Source organism: Drosophila innubila, chromosome X (genome assembly GCF_004354385.1).
Source record: "Drosophila innubila isolate TH190305 chromosome X, UK_Dinn_1.0, whole genome shotgun sequence".
NCBI classification, from domain to species: domain Eukaryota; kingdom Metazoa; phylum Arthropoda; class Insecta; order Diptera; family Drosophilidae; genus Drosophila; species Drosophila innubila.
The window spans coordinates 22,526,795-22,545,605 of NC_047626.1; the positions used below are offsets into that span (position 1 = coordinate 22,526,795).

General features: G+C 39.3%; 6 protein-coding genes across 8 annotated transcripts; 2 read left to right on the top strand and 4 right to left on the bottom strand.

The window, feature by feature from the left end:
• Positions 1–46: 46 nt before the first annotated feature.
• Positions 47–2,111, bottom strand: LOC117793758 (dnaJ homolog subfamily C member 22). The gene is made up of 2 exons (XM_034634149.1): positions 1,717–2,111; positions 47–1,645 (listed from the first exon to the last, which is right to left on the bottom strand). Exon 2 carries the CDS (start codon positions 1,628–1,630, stop codon positions 362–364), a length of 1,269 nt encoding a protein of 422 aa, XP_034490040.1. The 5' UTR covers positions 1,631–1,645; positions 1,717–2,111; the 3' UTR covers positions 47–361.
• Positions 2,112–2,615: 504 nt separating this feature from the next.
• Positions 2,616–4,222, bottom strand: LOC117785020 (zinc finger C4H2 domain-containing protein). The gene has a single exon (XM_034622900.1). The coding sequence runs from the start codon at positions 3,989–3,991 to the stop codon at positions 2,993–2,995; it is 999 nt and encodes a 332-aa protein (XP_034478791.1). The 5' UTR covers positions 3,992–4,222; the 3' UTR covers positions 2,616–2,992.
• A 388-nt stretch (positions 4,223–4,610) lies between these two features.
• On the top strand, positions 4,611–6,224 carry LOC117787726 (hsc70-interacting protein 1-like). Of its 2 annotated transcripts, none has more exons than XM_034626330.1 (3): positions 4,611–4,888; positions 4,946–5,097; positions 5,189–6,224. In XM_034626330.1, the coding sequence occupies exons 1-3, from the start codon at positions 4,719–4,721 to the stop codon at positions 6,160–6,162; spliced, it is 1,296 nt and encodes a 431-aa protein (XP_034482221.1). In that variant the 5' UTR covers positions 4,611–4,718; the 3' UTR covers positions 6,163–6,224. The 2 variants fall into 2 exon arrangements, with proteins under 2 accessions (XP_034482221.1, XP_034482229.1); XM_034626338.1 differs by having other exon boundaries at positions 4,612–4,888; positions 4,949–5,097.
• A 4,298-nt stretch (positions 6,225–10,522) lies between these two features.
• On the top strand, positions 10,523–14,149 carry LOC117784472. The gene is made up of 4 exons (XM_034622224.1): positions 10,523–10,701; positions 13,033–13,193; positions 13,429–13,605; positions 13,687–14,149. The coding sequence occupies exons 2-4, from the start codon at positions 13,077–13,079 to the stop codon at positions 13,864–13,866; spliced, it is 474 nt and encodes a 157-aa protein (XP_034478115.1). The 5' UTR covers positions 10,523–10,701; positions 13,033–13,076; the 3' UTR covers positions 13,867–14,149.
• Positions 14,063–15,825, bottom strand: LOC117784457. Of its 2 annotated transcripts, XM_034622202.1 has the most exons (3): positions 15,689–15,825; positions 15,345–15,617; positions 14,063–15,019 (listed from the first exon to the last, which is right to left on the bottom strand). In XM_034622202.1, exons 1-3 carry the CDS (start codon positions 15,737–15,739, stop codon positions 14,813–14,815), a joined length of 531 nt encoding a protein of 176 aa, XP_034478093.1. In that variant the 5' UTR covers positions 15,740–15,825; the 3' UTR covers positions 14,063–14,812. The 2 variants fall into 2 exon arrangements, with proteins under 2 accessions (XP_034478093.1, XP_034478102.1); XM_034622211.1 differs by lacking the exon at positions 15,345–15,617 and having other exon boundaries at positions 15,689–15,812.
• Positions 15,826–15,931: 106 nt separating this feature from the next.
• On the bottom strand, positions 15,932–18,527 carry LOC117784447 (mitoguardin). Its single transcript, XM_034622192.1, has 3 exons — positions 18,079–18,527; positions 16,822–18,021; positions 15,932–16,499 (listed from the first exon to the last, which is right to left on the bottom strand). The coding sequence occupies exons 1-3, from the start codon at positions 18,136–18,138 to the stop codon at positions 16,191–16,193; spliced, it is 1,569 nt and encodes a 522-aa protein (XP_034478083.1). The 5' UTR covers positions 18,139–18,527; the 3' UTR covers positions 15,932–16,190.
• Between the last annotated feature and the right edge of the window lie 284 nt (positions 18,528–18,811).

Consider the following 18,811-nt stretch of genomic DNA (forward strand, 5'->3'; position numbering starts at 1 on the left):
GGGTCTAGAAGTGACATTTTAAATGGGTAAGAAATAAAGATTAAAATTATATAGTATTTGTTAATTTATTGCCGAGCTGTGGGTATAATAACCACATAACCAAATGCCATGTCATGGCCCAGAGGCTGAATGACAAGTCACGCTCTGATTTGTCAGGTGAATTGGACATGGAAGAAGACTGCGTCACATTGTCAAATAGTCACATTGCCACGTTACACAATTTGAGCTTAAGTACATAGTTACATTTAAATAATTTATCTTACATATGTAATTGTTAAATACAAATAATAATAAAATATTAAGAAAAAAAAGCACTGTTTAGAATTAAAGATTGAGACTAAGTTGTTGGACTAAGATTAGATTAGAGCACGATGGCATCCTCATCGCTGTATTGCTTGTTCTTGCGTCGTCGGTTCGACTTGATCTTGCTGAGCACGCTGTACGCCTGCTGGATCTCAATGAACCTCTGATGGGCAGCGGGACGCAGTGTCTCATCCTTGACCTTATCGGGATGATTCTCTTTCGAGAGTTTGCGATAGGCAGCGGTGATATCTGCCTGGGATGCGGTGGCACTCACGCCCAGCACCTTGTAGGCATTCCGTTCGCCATCCACGTCCATGCTCTCGAACACCTCGCGCCACGTCTCGTACCAGCCATGATGCTGGGCATAGTTGTAGGTGTCGAGCAACGCCTGCTTCAGATCCGTCCACCACGCGGAGGCAAGGAAATTGTGTAGGGCCTCATGTATGGGCACTTCGCCGCCATCCTCATCCGTAATCGTGCCATTGAAGAGGATCACACAGCCCCACAGGCTAAAGTAAATGCATAGGGCTCCGGTAAACTTCAGTGTGCGTTCCGTTGGACTGCGCCTGCGTGGCGGAGTGCGACGCCACTGTTTGGAGACGGCATCAAAGGCCAGCGCTGAGATGAGTGCGGTCAGCAGCAGTGAGTATGTCTCATCATAGATGAAATAACGCGCCGGATACGTGACAATTGCACCCAGAATGCAGGGCCAGAGAGCGCCGCATTCGCGTCCAATGTTGCCAACGGTCCAAACGCCCAGCGAGATGAAAAATGGAATGCACCAGTGCAGCCAGGTGAAGTCAATGCCCGCGGTGACGGTCTGCGGTATGGCCGAGGCGCACAGCTGGCCAAACAAATAGCCAATCATGATCTGACCCAGAAACCGCTTGGCCGAATAAGGTGGACGCTGATACGCCTGCAGCTTGGCCACAAACGTCTTGACAAAGCGCGGATCCTCGTTGGCATCCCGCACATATTCCGGTATGAGAAACACCTCACTCAACCAGCCGACGCCCATGTAACCACCAAGGGTGCACCACCAGACAAACGCATGACGATCCCGATGCAAATACAAATGATGCAGGCCAAAGATGCCGCCAAAGAGCCACAGCAAGTAGGCGACCACCACGGACTTTTGTGCTGGCAATGCATTCACATCCCGTTTACGCGAACTGACGTGTCCATTTGTCTTCCCGAAAGTGGTAATAGTGGGGGAAGTGGAGTTGGAGTTGGAGCTGGAGACAGTGGAAGTGGAATCCAGGCTCTTGCCTTTGCCATGTCCATGTCCATTGGCTTGTTTGTGGGCAACTGTTTGTTTGGTGCCCATCTCTGTCGGGATGATCTAAAGATCAGTTGTTATTATTATTATCGATCGTCACTCAAATAGTGAAAATTGTGAAATTGAAGACTCACCCGCGTTAACCCAAATTCGAATTGGTTAAACTCGCTGAAGACGCTTCTTCTTCTTCTGTCGCGATCACAACTTTCTCTTTTCACAAATTCTGTGCACGCAGCTGCACCAACAACAACAACAACAGCAACTGCTAACTGAAAACAGTTATAACCGCACTGATGCGTTCAAACTGTATTAGTTCTTAACGCTTCGCTTTGTCTTAACCTCTGTTGGTAAATAATATTGCACGCTTCTTTTTCAATAATCAAAATGTGTTCTCGTCTGCAGTTCGGGTGTCTTTCGTGTTGTTGTCGTTCTACGAATGCGCCACTTAACTAACAGTTTTTAACCTGTTGCTTCATTTCTACTTTCTTTCCTTCTGTTTTTCAAGCCACTGATCAAGTGCTGCCAACTTGTTTTTGTCGCAACAAAAGCGGGCTGGCAGGCTTGGTTTACTTATTTAAGCCCATCTTCAGATTGTGATCAATTTTTAAAATGTGGCAAAATCCAAAACTTCTATAATTTTTAAGCTAGAATTTTGCAAACTATTGCAGCGTTGTTTTTAGAATTTTGTCAAGTTTTGGAATTAATTAAATTAAACTTAGTTATACAACTTTTCCCCCTGAGGCACAACAAACTCCCAGCATTTGCAAAAAAACAAATCAACATTTAAATATCGCGCGTCTCCAGGTGGTGATATTTCTTGTACGGGGTGGCAACCTTGGGTCTCAACCAGTGCTAAAAAACTATAAATATAGATTTTCACTTATCGAACTGATTTCTAATTTTTTTGGACGGGTGGCAGCCTTGATTCTCAACCAGTGCTGAAAAACTAACGAAATAAAAATCGATTTGAACTTATCGAACTGATTTCAAAAAATTTAACTTTTTCAAATTTTTTATTGATGAGGAAAAATGGTCACTATTTAAAAATGTTGTTTTATTCACTTACTAATTGAATGCTTACACGTATAAAAAAGTAGTTTAGTTCAATTTGACACTGTATTTTGCTTATGATTAAATGTAGAATGTCCACAAACTTATTAATAATAATAATTTGCAATACTAGCATAGCTGACACAAAATATGAGAACATCTTTAGCAATCTTACAATCTAATGGTTATGAGAAAAAAATGTAATACTTTTAATGTGCGCCTCTTAACTGTTTTTCCGTCGCTAGGTTAATAAATAAGTACATGAAGACCACAAAAAAAAAATAAAATTGAGAAACAAACAAATAATATTCCAATTAAATGGAACACATACAAAGCGAATTATTGAGAGTTTGTTGGCAATTAGTTATTCTTCTTTTTGGGCTTTTTGGGATTACGTGAGCGCGATTTGGCCTTGCAGAGGGGACAAATGGGTGCATTGCGATGGATCTGCTGATGGCAGGACAAACAGGATTTCATTGGCGGCGGCTGTTGCCTCAGATTCACATTGAAGTCGGAACGGAACGACGGATGATGACCGATGCCGATCGATGGCGTCTGCTGCAACCGATTTGTGGTCGGCGGTGGCGGTGGTGGTGCCGAGAAGTCACTCTTGCCCAGACGCGCGGCAGCAACAGCTGCGGCAGCGGCAGCGCCAGCACTGCCGGGAGCGCCTGGTGGTGCCGGTGGCATAAATGCATGACCAGGTCCAACACCACCACCACCGCCACCACCACTGGGCACCGTTGAGCCACCGCCGCCGCCAGCGCCAGTTGCATTCGGTGGCAATGCTGTCACCGTTGCCTCCGCCATCAGAGGATGCCGAGCATGTGGTCTGGCCAAGGATGCGGGCTGTGAGGCGGCCGCCGCTGCCGCTGCAGCTGCTGCAGCAGCCGCCGATTGAGCGGCCACCTTGAGGAAATTGGTTTGAAAGCGATCCTTGGATATGGGACTGCCCTCCTCCTCATGCAGATCCCGCAGCGGACTGAGACCTAGATAGTCACGCCGCATGTGGTCGATTTGATACTTGAGAGCGAGATATTCCTCGTACACGCGGTTGGCCATGTCAAAGGAGCGCGTCTGATTCTCCTTGGTCTGCTTGATGATATTCTCCATGTCATTGATATCTGCATGGATCTGACGCAGCTCCTCCACGTGCGACATCTTCTCCTCGAGCAGATGTTCCATCTCTTTGCGGTACTCATCGAGGCACTTCTCCTCGTCGTCGCTCAGCTTCACCTCCTTGATGATGCGCACCTTGAGCTTCTCCAGGGTCAACGTCTTGTCCCGTATGTCCTTGATCGCCTCCAGCTTTGCGTAGTAGTGCCGCTCATTGGAGCTGGAAATCTCGCTGGTGGCCATTTTGTGTGGCTGCTGCTGTGAGGTTTGTTTATATATGTTGCGTTTGATTCAATTTGAGATTTGTTTCCTATTTATCTACAGCACTTAATGTTTGCAGTGTACACCCAGTACCGTTAATTCGATAATGCAGCGAAAAGATGCAACTTTTCATTGAATTTTTATTATTTTTGTATGCTTTTTTCACTTTTGCTTTGTGTATTTCGAACAGGGCTGGATTGCTCAAGCCAGGGCTGGCTTCTTCTTTCTGTTATCGATATATCGCACAGACCATACACAAAACAAAATTCGATACTATCGGTACTAAACCATTTACATTTTAAAGAAACATTGCGGCAATTTGTTTATTTTAAAAAAACGATTATACTTAATTACACCGTTTAAATTATAAAATAAATTCAATCAAGTTGATCGTTTTAAGGAATTTTTATTGTTCATAATCGTTGGCTCTAATTTAGGGGAAAAATATGATACAAGTATCGACTTTTCTCCTGTGACATCGGAAAATTTCGGAAAATGCATTATAAATAGTGGCCACAGACGAGAAGCATGCTCTGCGAACACTCGATATATCGATAGTTTAGAAGCTTTATTGCTCTCTCTAATGATTATTCTCACATTGACAACCGGAGAAAAATTTTTGTTTCAGCTTTCGTGCGAGACGCAAATTGAAACATTACTTATTTTTTCGAATATAAAGAACATACGAGAAGTTTAATAAATTTTCAAAATGGCTGCGCCAATTCAACATGAAGATTTGCTCAAGCTGAAAAGCTTTATTGATTTCGTCAATACAAATCCCACGGTATTGAACATGCCCCAATTGCAGTTCGTCAAGGATTTCGTTGAGAAGTTCGGCGGAAAGGTGCCCGAGGGTGATTTCAAGATGCCCGAGACTGGGTAAGTGTGTGTGTTAACTGCAGCGAAATGTACATGTATTCATTTTATGGTGGACAGCAGTAAATGTCCATTTGGCGGCGATACCGGCGCTAAAGCAAAGCCGGCGGATTCCTCAGCCAGCGCCGAGGCGGCAGAGGATTCATCTGAGAAGAGCGATGAGGATGCCAGTGCATCAGAGCCAGAGTCCGATATTGAATTGGATATGGAAGGTATGTAGAAATGAAGAAATTCAAATCTCATTAAAATATCACGTGTTCTAATATGTGTGCGTTTGAACTTGTAACCTCACAATTTCCATAGGCGTCATTGAGGCCGACAATGATCCAGCTCAGCCCATGGGCGACTCCAGCAAAGCGCCCACCGATGAGGAAATGGACCAGGCTGGCGATTTGCGTTCCCAGGCAGCTGCCGCATACAGTGAACAGAAATTCGATGAGGCCATCAACTTCTACACCAAGGCCATTGAGCTCAATCCGGGCAATGCTCTGTATCATGCCAAGCGTGGCCAGGCCTTCCTTAAGCTGCAGAAGCCAAATGCCTGCATTCGTGACTGCGACAAGGCCCTGGAGCTAAACTGTGACTCGGCGGCGGCTTACAAGTTCCGTGGACGCGCCCATCGTCTGCTTGGTCAGTTCGAGGAGGCCGCCAAGGATTTGCGGCAGGCGTGCAAGTTGGACTTTGATGAGGAGGCCGACGAGTGGCTGCGCGAAGTCACCCCCAATGCCAAGAAGATTGAAATGCATCGCATTAGGCAGGAGCGCAAACAGGCTGAGCGCAAGATTAAGGATCGCCAGCGTGCCCAACGTAAGGCTCGCAAGGAGCAGGAGAAGCAAAGCGCTGCTGGCGGCTTCCCGGGTGCTGGTGGTTTCCCAGGTGCTGGTGGCTTCCCAGGAGCTGGCGGTTTCCCAGGAGCTGGTGGCTTCCCAGGTGCTGGCGGCTTCCCAGGAGCTGGTGGCTTCCCGGGTGCTGGTGGCGGCATGCCTGCTGGTTTCGATATGGGCGATTTGATGTCGAAAATGAAGGATCCCGAAGTGGCAGCTGCCATGCAAGACATACTGGCCAATCCCGCCAACATTTCCAAATACGTTTCCAATCCCAAGATTTTCAATTTGATTAAGAACTTCTTCCCGGGCAGATTCCCAGGTGGCGATCCAACTGGTGCCGCCAACAGTGACGATTCTCCCTTCTCCGATGCGGAGGGTAAGTCGGCAAACAGCAGCGAACCAAAGGCCAAAAAGGAATCGTCCGACTTTGTGGATGATGGACTTGATTAGGATGTGCAACGCTGGACGCAGCAGCAACAATAAAAAAACCAACATAAATACAACAACAAAAATAATCGCATTTTACCAAAAAAAACAAAAAAAAAAAAACTAACACAAATCCACACACGTCACACACACACAACACACACGATTTAGAGCAAGACAAAAACAAAAAAAGGAAATTATTCAAATTGAATATTCACTATTACATTCAACTATACAAAATTAATCGCAAATTAAGGTTATTTTTTGAATGTTGCTGCTGTGCGATTTCAGCATAAAACTTAAAGCTTATAGAGTTTTCATCTTTGCCATAACAAAGAATATAAGACAACAAAAAAATGTTTCCTTATTAACATATATAAATTGATCTATCGATGATATCTAGTTGAACTAATGCTCGATATGAGGTAAAACTAAGAAAACAAAAAGCAATTAAAAGCAAGAAATGGAAAAAAACAAAAAAAAAACGCAAATGCAAAATTAATAAATAATAAATACACACTTCAAACGATTAGCCTTAATTCTCTAACCCCAAATATTGAGAAACATGTAAGAAAACATACACATACATTAAACATATGCAGACAAAGCAGAAAACAACAAAACAATAAGATTGAAATTGAAGAAAATTGTACTGAATGTAGGATTTGAATTATAATTAATAAGCAAATGCATTTATCAACCATCACACACACACACGCATGCAATCACACACCTATTTGGCCAGCAAGCTCACTTGCCAAATTCCAAATTTGAGTCCCTTGCATTGTCAAGTCGAGCCACCTTCATTCACACCATTATACCATGATTCAGATACACCACCCGACAAATAAAAATATAAAACAAAATCAACTAATGTAAATCGGATTTAAATATCGTTTTAATGGTCGGATATAATCGAGCTACAGAGCTTTTGTCGCCGCTTAAATATCCATCTGAATTTGTTGTCCCAATAACAACTTTTAAACCAAGATTGAGAACGCAGGTGAGGTTATTGGTCGGTCAGTGATCTTTCATTAGGAATTGAAATTAATATGTGCAGAATTTTAATAAAGAACAGATAAATACAATTTATTTAATTTTTTTTATTTATTTTCTATTATTTAAAGGAAATATTTTTTATTTATTTTGAATATGCTTAACCGCTAATACTAATCAAAAACAAAACTCTAACCCGTACAGCTTGTTGAAAAAAAATTGAGCTATAGCATATAGAGCATATAGAATCGCCTTAAAAGTTTAAAAAAAGAGTATTAATATGAAACTGCAAAAGTTTATCCAGGGAATCAAACCAAAACAAATAAAGGTTACGGTTTCGGCCCCGGTACTTTCCGAAATAACTACTTGGGTAAAAGGTTCTATTTCCGTTTTTTTCTTTCTGTTCCGGTATCAGTACCGGTACGCAATGGTACAACAAATCAATTTTTAAACATTTTAAAATTTTAAGATGTCGTTTTATGATAAATATGAAACAGGCAAAAAAAATTTTTTTAACGAATTTAAAAATACTTGAATGCAGAATGCATTTAGAGGCCAAAACATGATCAAAATGACTTTCCGCTTGAAAATCGGCTCAGTTGGTCAGACTGCGGATTTAGCCACTTTACAAGTCCAAATTTTTGTTTAGTTTCACGATTTTTTACAAAATAAATGAAAAGTCTCAGAATCAAGTTTAAAGAATTCTTTTATACTAATTAGGATATAAGGTGTTGATTAAAAGTGAAAACTTGAGATTTAAAATTTTGAATTTTCGAAATTTCAAAGGGGGGACCCTTAGCATCAAAATCAATATCTAGTAGAATCTAGAGAAAAATATTTTTGTTTAAGAATTTAATAAAATTTAATGCAGAATGAATTACAATGCCAAATAATGATTAAAATGACATTCCGCTAAAAATCGGTTCAGTTTTGATCAAGTTATGACAGTTTGAAGTTGGTCAGACTTCGGAGCTAGTCACTTTACAAGTTAACATTTTTATCCGATTTGGCATGATTTTTTACAGAAAAATGAAACGTCTCAGAATCAAATTAAAAGTGTTGTTTTATACTAATTATAATATAAGGAGTTGATTAAAAGTGAATTCATGAGATTTAAAATTATGAATTTTCGAAATTTCAAAGGGGGGACCCTTAACATCGAAATCGAATCTTGGTCGAAAATATTTCAATTTTCTAATCGAACAAAAATTTAATACAACATTAATTTAGAGGCCAAATCATGATCAAAATGACATTCCGTTCGAAAATCGGTTAAGTTTTGATAAAGCTTTGACAGTTGGAAGTTGGACAACTAGCAACTTTACCACAACCGTACCGGTACAAACAATTCGGTATTCGGTTCTTGACAGAGAATTTTTATTCGGCTACGGTTTCAGTTCCGGTACTAAAAATTAAACGGTTAGTTTCGGTTAACGGTTTCGGTGCCGGTTACGGTGTTATTCCCTGATTTATTTTAATACTTTTTTCCGCGTCAGTTTTGGAAGAGAGCCCACTGTGCATTTAGATTCCCTATGCATCGTATCTGAAACCTTGAACGCCTTGAAGTAGGCAACGAGTACACAAAGTCGCTGTGTGCTATTTTTGAGAATGAACACAAGTTGTTTGGTATTGTTGGCATTATTAAATGTTAACTACGCCCAACATGTAATTTGCATACTAACAAAAAAAAAAAACGTGAAGGCAAATCGTATGAGTGTGTATTTGATAACGATGAATAGCATTGATTTATACACACATACATATGTACACATGCCTATATTTACATGTGTGTGCGCAAATTCATAATCGTATCATATACTTTTTTTAAATTTATTCACGTTCTCCTTGAGGCAGCAGCGCAGTTAATACAAACAGTGTCCACATTCGTAGCATTTGTATGTACATATGTGTTCACCTGCTTTATTGTTGCATTACTCATTATTCGCCTGCGCTCCCTCTCACTCTCCCACATTTCAACTCTCACTTGCCAGTGAGTCAGAACAACAACTGATAGCAATGCAGGGGCAACAACAACAACAACCACTTTTGCTCTCACTTCGTTCTATTTTTTGTAGACAAAATGTAAGGCGATGAGCAATTAACCGTTACAATGCCCTGTGCGTGTCGCGGGTGTGTTAAGGCCAATATTGCAATATTGCGGATTGTTTTGTTTTTAAACTATTGCCATTGGTATTGTTACCTATATACACGTACATACATGCACACATACATAGTTGCTGCGTCCGTTGATTTTGGTGACATCATGACGTCATCGTCTCGCTGACTGAGTGAGCGAGTCGTTTTTCTCTTCGCTGCGCCGTGTCATCGCTACCAAAGGTGTAGGCAGTGGGGGACATTGGGGTCATTGCCCTCCCCCCCTCACCACTACACCCATAGATAACCCATTTTAAACTTGCTAAATCCACACAGAGTAGTTTGCTATCACATCTAATAGGAAACAAATCTTAAACCATGGATCTTTCATTCTCTGAAAGACGTTGAGTATAAACTCAAACTGTAGTACTATTTATGGAAGTGTATAAAAGATACAAAACTATCAGAGCTTTAATTTCTGAGACACATTTATAGATAAACAAAAACCGCTTCCAATAACTTCATTTCAAGTAAAACAATATTTTTTAATACAAAAAAAAATAATTTAAAATGTGTTATATTGTTGAGTGCAAATAAACGGCTAGTCTCCACAAAAATCATAACTAATACAACTTTGCTAACAAATACGACTATGAGATTATATCCCTGATACGAATAGACACGTGTATATTCTAACCCAAAAGTTGCTGTTCCTGAAACCAAGCAACCAATACTTTTAAATGGCAAAAAGTTCAAAATGTATTAAATAAAGTAATATAATTTTTTAATTTTTATATTGTTAATGTTATATTATTTTTTATTTTTATTGTTAATGTTAAAAAACTGCATGAAATTAATTTTAAATTAATTTATTAAATAAATAGCTACATTTAACAATTTTGTTGAAATTGAAAATTAATTTATAGCAGACGACTTTAATGACTTGAAAAATATATTCGAACTATTTTATTGAACTCCGAAATTTTTTCACAGGCAATTCTCTTTTAAAATTTAGAGTTGCTGTGGGATATCCCATAACAATACAAATTCGTTTTGGCTACCCCTCTCACATAAACCTGCCTACGTTCTTGGTCGCTACTGTTGCTTGCTGCTCCAACTACAACAACACGAACAACAACAGCAACTTGTTGTGCTTTGTGGATGATTTGTTTGAGTTCTGCTTGTTGTTGTTTGCGTACTTTGACGCTGCGGGCGTGTGCGTTGACACCGCTGCCGCTGCCTTCAGCTGGCAATAGCAAAAAAGGCGTAAACGAAATTGAAAATATTTTCGTAGTTTTAGTTTCGTTTAAAACGTACGCGCGCCAAGACGCAAAAACCAACACAGCACGAAATTCAATCGCAAATCATTTATAAACAACACAAAATCCAAACTAATTTTGAATACAACAAAATTTGTCGGCGTAATACTCAAGTGTGCCCATAGTCAGCGAATTTATTTCGTGAATCCAAAAAGTAAGAACTCAACGATCGCATGCATAAGTATACGTACAGCTAGTCAAGTAATTGTTTTGACAAATCAAAAAACGCTTAACAGTATGGCAAGTAACTGTATAGATAAAAGAAAAGTTGAACACAATGGATTTTAAAATATTAAAATTTTTTTTTAACATATTAAAGTTGCTTAAAGAAAACTAAAAACTAATACAACCGAATCAAATGTGTAAATTTTATATTTAAAAAAAAAAAAAATTTACCTGACTAACCAAAAGTAGGAAAATAAATATTTTTAAGTACACATTTATGTGTTACTAGATATTTGCATATATAAAGTTCAAAATTTACATGCTTTGATGGTTTTCAATATAAGTTTGTGTGTTTCTGTGTAAAAAAAAAAGAAACGATCTCAAAAACAACAAATATTTGACCAGCAAAACATTCCGAGACAAGGCGAAAGGGAGAACTTGTATATGTATAAAATAAGTATATAAAATACATATATAAATTATAAAAATGGGATGTCAACTGCACAAGTAATTCGTCAGGTCATAAGTAAAGCAAACCCTTGGCGATGATCTCATTGACTTGGAAATTACCTTGGAATGTCGCATAACAACGTGTATTGCCCTAAAAAAAATCAAGGAATGCAACAACTGCTAAGAGTCACTATAATTACTGTTATCACTGTTGTTCTTACTAGGTTTTTTTGTTTTTGTTTTAACTTTGTGTTAATTTTTTGTTTGCTAGGAAAAGAAACCAATTTATATTTTGATGGAAAACCAAAAACCAAAACCAATTTATGTTTAAAAAGCTGTTTTTGACACAATAACACGACAGAACTTACATAGTTGGAGCATGATATCATGATATCTTAAAAAAAAAAACCGGCGATTGTTATTATTGTTTTTATTTTGTTGGGTTGCTAACTAAAAATGAACAAAAAACGAAACAAAAAAACAAGAAATATATTCAAAACATTTCGAGAGCGAAACGGAAATCCGCTCACTAATCAGCATAAAATGTGATTCGGTTTGTTTTGAAAACTTTGAATTATGTTTGTTGATGTAAAAGGGTAGGGCTCAAATTGAATGGCATCCCAAACTTGAATTTCAATGTCTCAGTCTTCGATGCTTGTAAGTTGTTACGTCATTCCACTCAATGGTTGGTTGAATGTTTGGAATGGATGGATGAATGGGATGGGATGGGATGGGATGGGATGGCGTCATTGTTTTGACTGGGATCTAAAAATGACTAATGGCCGCTCGTTTATAGACCTTGTGGGAGACAAGACTAAAGTAACATGAAAATGAAATGTGATAAGCTTTTCAAATGCTCAGACACTTCGAAAACGTTGTTGGTATTGAAATACTAAGAATTGAAAATTGTAATCAATTTGAAAGATGAGTCTATCGCAAGTTCTTCAATATGCACAAATATATGGTGCATATATACATTGTACAGATTTCGATCTATAAGAAATCGCCAATTGCTTCCACTCGCTCAACACTTGCCCAAAACACACATTAACGTGCGCCCCCATTTCGAAAATATACATATATATGTAGATTTGCCTATATATACAAATATATATTCATATGGTCCTATGTGAATATATGTATGTATGTATGTATATTCCGAAGATTTTTCATGTTTCCATCAAAATATATTGCTGAAACACAAAAGGCAGCGACCATAAAGCTCATGACGTCACTGTACAGCTATAGAAATGAGAGTATAAAATATACAAACTAGATACAGTCATAGCTACATACATACCGACAAAAACACACACACACAAAGTCATAGATTTATCTGTAGAATCTACAGTAAATAGAATTTCTAGTTTTTCCTGCGATGTTTCAATAACATTTGGCGTTCATCGAGGCCGGCATTGAAAATGTTTAATTTTAGAAAAAATAATAACAAAATGTATGGCCAAAAATACAGCAGTTGGGAGGCAATATGGGCGTGGCTAGGGCAGTACACATTTGTAACAACTGTGAAAATATCTATGCACTTGCAACATTCAATTGCAACTTTGATGCAAGCTTAGACATCATAAAAGTATCTTATTTGTTGTTTGAGTCATTGGAATTAGTTAACGTTAAGAAAAATGTAGCATAAACTTATTATTATTACCATTTTATACTGTTTTTGTTTGGCTTACAAAGTTTGAAATTATGTATATTGGGTTATATTTAAATATATAATTAAAAGGGGCTTCAAAATTCTTACACATTTGTAATTTAGCTTTGTTTTATTTATATTTTAATTTTAAATTAAATACATTACAAATAAACACAAAACCACAAAAAGCTAATCGTATTTTTCTATTATTTAATTTAGACCCAACCCACCCTAACCAACCAGCGTCTTAAGTAACCGCCAAGATGTCTCACTCCGTGACTATAACACGTACAACAACCAGTACCACCAACACCTCCTACATTGTGCTCAATACGGGCTACCTCAAGACCTTCCCTGGAATTCTGAAGCTCTTTCAACTGGTAAGTGACATCACTATTAAAGAATTTGATTGTTTCAAATAGCTAGATTTGAAAAAAATAAATAAATAAAAAAAGTACAAATAAATATGGTTAAGCCTACATAAATTTAAGGTTTAATTATTTGTCCTTAATTTAAAAACATTTCATACTATCTATGTAGATCTAGAATCTAGATAAAAGGACTAGAGTACCTTCGATATGATAAATGTATAACCAATTTCGATAACTTTTCTAGATCATTGGCATTACCGTTGTGACCTTGATGGCGATTAACGTCCGTGGATATTATTACGGTGACGCGGAGTTGTTCCATTTCCTGATGGCCACCACATTTATGATAGGGACATTTTGTTTATTACTCGCCTGTCTCACATCGTTGAGCACGGGTGGGCTTATCGCCAAGACAATTTACGTAAGTTGCCCATCGATTGCACTTATCGGTGATTGCATTTGAAAACTAATCGTCCTTTTTTTTTAATATTTGTATTAACAGGAATTGATCTATCATACGGTAGCAGCTCTCCTGCTGCTCGCTTCATCCGCCTTCCTGCTGATCAAGATGCAGAATAGGAAACATGATACCTATATGGCAGCCGCTATTTTAGGCCTGGTCAATTCGGTGCTGTACTTCATAAGCGCATTCCTGGCACATCGATCATATCGCGGCATTTAAGCGAGGCAATCGCTTGCATTTTACAGAAAGCGCATCAGCATCATTCAAGTCAATAAATTTAACAAACAGATCATCTTAGAATCAGAATCGGCTAAAGCCATACAGAGAGTCTCTTTGTTGTACTTTTAAATAATTGTGGCGCTACATTACATATTATTATAATGATTATTATTTTAATATATTTTATTTTACATCATTTTTTACCTTTTATCTCACTCGTCTGTCTTTTATACCAAACAGAATATAATGTATTCGAATAAACGTGTCTATATGTTTTTTTTTTATACAAAATTTGTTTTTTTTATATACATATAAAGATTCATATTATTAAATAACAATATATGTATAGAGTTTAATTAAGCAAGTTTACTAAAGAAAAGAACATAACTCGTAGTTCTGCTTCCAAAATATAATATGTATATACATATATATATGTATATACACATAGAAAAACAATTTTAGTTCCAGCTATTGTGCGTTTACACCTTTGTGAGTTTTTGGATTTTAGAATTCTTCTTTGTGCGTTAACTGCAAAATTTTTATGGGCAGCTCGTAAATTTTTTGGCTAGCATTTTGGAATAAAGTTTTATATTTTCATATGATAAAAAAAAACAAAAAATACGTTTGCAATGTAATATTGTATAGTTTTCAAGATTAACGAAATAAGTAATAATAATTGGATACGAATAAAAATCTAATTTTTGTTCGCCATGATCCACGTACCATTAAATATTTTATATATGTTATAACTACATAAAGCCACGAAAATGCAGTTGTGTTCATTTACAATGCTTAAGAAATAAAATGTCAATGGTTTTTTAACTATCGAAATAAAACTTGATTAATTTTCTCGAAAACATAGTTGTTCATATAACCTATAGTTACTCATACCATTTTCTCTTCAAACAATTTCTAATAATATATTTAAATAATCAACTGATTTGGCTTAGAAGCCGTGCTCCTCCAGTTGAAAGTAATATTGACAGGAGTGGATAAGGAAGAATACAACGGCGACACAGATATTGATGGCAATGAAGTACATGAATCCCACGATAAACTCATTGCACCACGCCTCCATGAAGGGCATCCTCTCGTGCAATATGACAGTGGCAATGAAAAGGACAACGGAAAGGACACCGCCAACGAGCATCATCTAAAAAGAGAGAGGAGGGCTATTATAATTTAGTCATGAATTGTGTAAAGCATTAAAGTTACATATAGAATACATATTTATTCTTGATATAGCCATGACCGCCCTTCGTCTATTTCTATGTAAATTAAATTTGAGAGTACATAACTGGTATTTGACCTTTAGTTTGAAAAACAACTTTTAGTCTGGAAAACTATGTAGTTTCTTATAAATTCTACGCCAAATTTGGCTCAAATTGGAGTACTATATCTTAAAAATAGGTATTCAATCATTGGCGTGCCAAAGAAATTCTTCTTTCCTTGAATTTAATTAGAATTAAATTGCTCACCGCATTCGAGGTAATGAAATTGATATCGAAATGACTCAAATACTGGGCGCGTATGAGTACCATGACAATGAAGCTATAGAAAATGGTCAACACAAGGGTCCACTTCATGTAGAACAGTTCCAGCCAGGTCAAATGTGCACTGTTCACATTGTTCACAATGAATATGCGTTGACAGCGATCTTTATCATTTGTTTTGAGCTCTGTATGCAATGCGGTCTCCTCATTGATGTGGACAATCTTGTTGAGCATGTGGAGTGCACCAAAGCAGCAAATCTAGGACAGAATGTGATCAGTATCAGTGACATTATCAGGATTAAGGTAGTGTGAGAGCGATAGATACTCACAAATGCACAGAGAGCCACAAATCCGGTGCTGAATCCCAATCCCTTGCACATCTTGCAGCGGTGAGTTAACAGCAACGACTGGCCAAGCTAGAGGATACACTCCACCCAGCTGTTGTTGCAATTGGAGACGGGACGTGAGGTGAGGTGAGCTGTGCTGTTGTTTGGTGAGGTTTGTTTCGCCAGCAGAGGCAGCAGCTGCTTTTGCTTTTGCTTTGCTTGGCGGCAGTCAAGTAAACAGTTTAATTTTACAAATGTTTTGGCGACTTTAATGCGATTCTTAATCATAAATGTCAGTGTGTAAATGTATGCATGTGTATGTATTGTGTGTGGCATTAAAATTAGTCAACGTATGTGGCGTTAAGTGATTTGGTTATGGAGCTGCCAATCAAATAGAAAACAAAGCGTTGGCCCAGCGTATCCTTAACTCAAAAAACAATATGATCCCAATTTATCCGGCTTTATCTATTGTCTACATCTCTATCAGGATTATCCCATTTGTTGTCTACTGGCTAAACTTGACTCCAATATTGTTGACCCGCGTCTGCATGTGCTTCAGCACATCCTCCGAGAAGTCCTCGATGGTGGTGAAACGACTCTTCTGGAAGCTATAGATGTCAGCCAAAAAAGACAACAGCTGCTCCCGAAAATAGTGGCAGATGTCGCGCAGATTCTCATTGGGACCAAAGAAGCCCCATGCCATCAGCGGCGATATCTGCTCCGATATAACATAAAAGTGTGCCATAAATCCATTGGGGAACTTAAGCATCCGCTTTTTGGCCTTTAGCACCGACCACACGGCCGTCGTCAACGCCTTAAAAGGAATAATAGAAGAATAGACAAAATGAGTTAAACCGAACGCATAAAAAATATTATATGAACACGAAAAAACTATTATTATAATTACTTGGGAATACAAATACCTAAGTATCTAAATTTACCAACTAAGTATTTCTAGAAGTATTTTAGTTTCTAAATTAGTCCTAGAGTACTTAGACTTTTATGTTAAATGTAAACGAATGTCAAAAATTTAAAGCGAATCTCCTAACAATAATTTAGTTGATGAATTATCAATATTCCATTTGCAATGTTTGAAAGTATCATTCCAATTGTCTATAAAAATTTTATGGTCTCACCGTCTCTTTGAAGCCATTGGAGAGCCAACGATTCTGGACAACAGCTGTGACACTGGCTGGTGGCGCATCCAAATCCCGGAAGGAGTCAAGTATGATGAAGTCCAGGCAAATATCGTAGAATGTCATGGCTTTGACATTGCGCTGTTCCAGCTCCATTTGAATGCACGGCCAATTGCTGGGCTCGTGCAGAAAGTTAACCATATCCTCGTAGCCCACCAGGAACTCCTTGGTGTCCTTGTCGCTGAGGCACAGCAGGTCGGTAAGTATCTGCCTGCCTGCATCGCAGATCCATTGGCCCACGGCCGGATCTTTGAATAGAAATTGAAAGGCGAGCCGGACGCAGTGCAGCTTTGCCAGATATTCGGTATCACTGCTGCAGTGCATCAATTCGGCACGTATCGTGCGACATGGCACTGTGTACTCATCGTGGTGCTTGAGTGCTGTTTGGAATAGCGGATACTCCTCGTACGCCGTCTCAATGAAGCCATCAAACTCACGTAGATCGGCCACTTGGTCCAGAGCCGAGGCGAAGGATTCCGCTGAATCGAAATTGGGATCGGAGCCGGCGCGACTCAACACGCTGCCCGATTTCCTCGAATGTCGATCATCATCATCATCGCCGGCAGCAACAAATCCATCCTCCTCGGCCTCATCAATGGAATGTTCCTCGCGGAAGAGCACGGATCGCTGATCAAGGAATAGCAGTTCGCTCTGCTCCTGCAGCGTATAGGACATTTCCAGCAAGTTCTGTATCTCGCGACAGAACTCGGAGTCCTCGGCTGTTGTCAGCGACGCTGGGACGCCGCCAGGCGAGTAATGTGCTGCCAGTGCATCCTCCCAAAAGTTAATAACCGTGTCCAGCGCCTCCATGCCCATCACACCCAACTGTTGGGCCGTCAGCTGGATAACACCAACACCGCCAGCCATTGTCTGGTTCTGTGTGCCAACACCGATGGATCCGGAGGCCATGGACAGGCGATCCGAGTAGGCGAGCGTGGAGCCCACGGGACTGCCCGATCGCGCGGATGCCTTGGATCCGGCTATCGACGTCAGATCATTGGGACTGCGCATACTATTCCGGGTGCGTCGTCCTGTATATTTTCTGGGCCGTCGTGTCGGACGCGGCGGCTTACGGCGCCGCAAAAACCGGGAGAGGACGCCCATCAGCGCCACTCCAGCAGTCAGTGAAAAGAGCACAACCTATGAGAGTTTATTGTTTACTAATCGATCGATATGCAAACGAGATGCCGAGCTTACTTTTGTCGTGGTAGAGACCCGAAAGGGCAGACACCATCCGGACGGCACTAGACGCTGCATACTGTGGAATACTTTGGGATTGACTGTGCGTGCCTTTGAGGTTAGACTGGGCTGGCCCAGTTACGCGCGCAACTTTAAAGTCGCGTGCACATTGGCTGTCTCCTCCTCCTTCTCCTCTTCAATCGTCAACCGTCCTTTTAGATCGCGTGTTGTTTTGCTTTCTTGTTCTCTCTGTTGCCGTTGACCTTTTGGAACCGCGTTTAAGCGGCTTTGTTATCGCTCGATTTTTACTTGACCACACACACAAATGTGTGAAATTGTTTTGATAACAAACCACGTTTATATGCTTGTCAATTGAGAGCCAATAGACTTTCACTTTCCCCGTTTAAAACAACAAACAATTGCATCACAACTTTCTGGCCTACAAAACGAATTGCGGCGGCGAACTAGTCTGCAGTAGGGTTGTTGATAAATTATTTATTTATCGATATATCGATAGAATTACGAGTTGCGTTTGCAGAAAAATGTTACGCTGCTCTGTTACCTTCTGTGAACCACCACTTGGAACCGTTTAGCAGCCGTTAATTTGAATTTGAGCTGAGTAGTCTTTTTCATTAAAACCGAAAAAGAAACACGTCTGCTGTTTACATTTTATTTAAGAGACAAATTGTTTAAAAATGTATATGCTGTAAGTAGTGGATCGGTCAAATAAGCTGAAAGCCACTATATATTG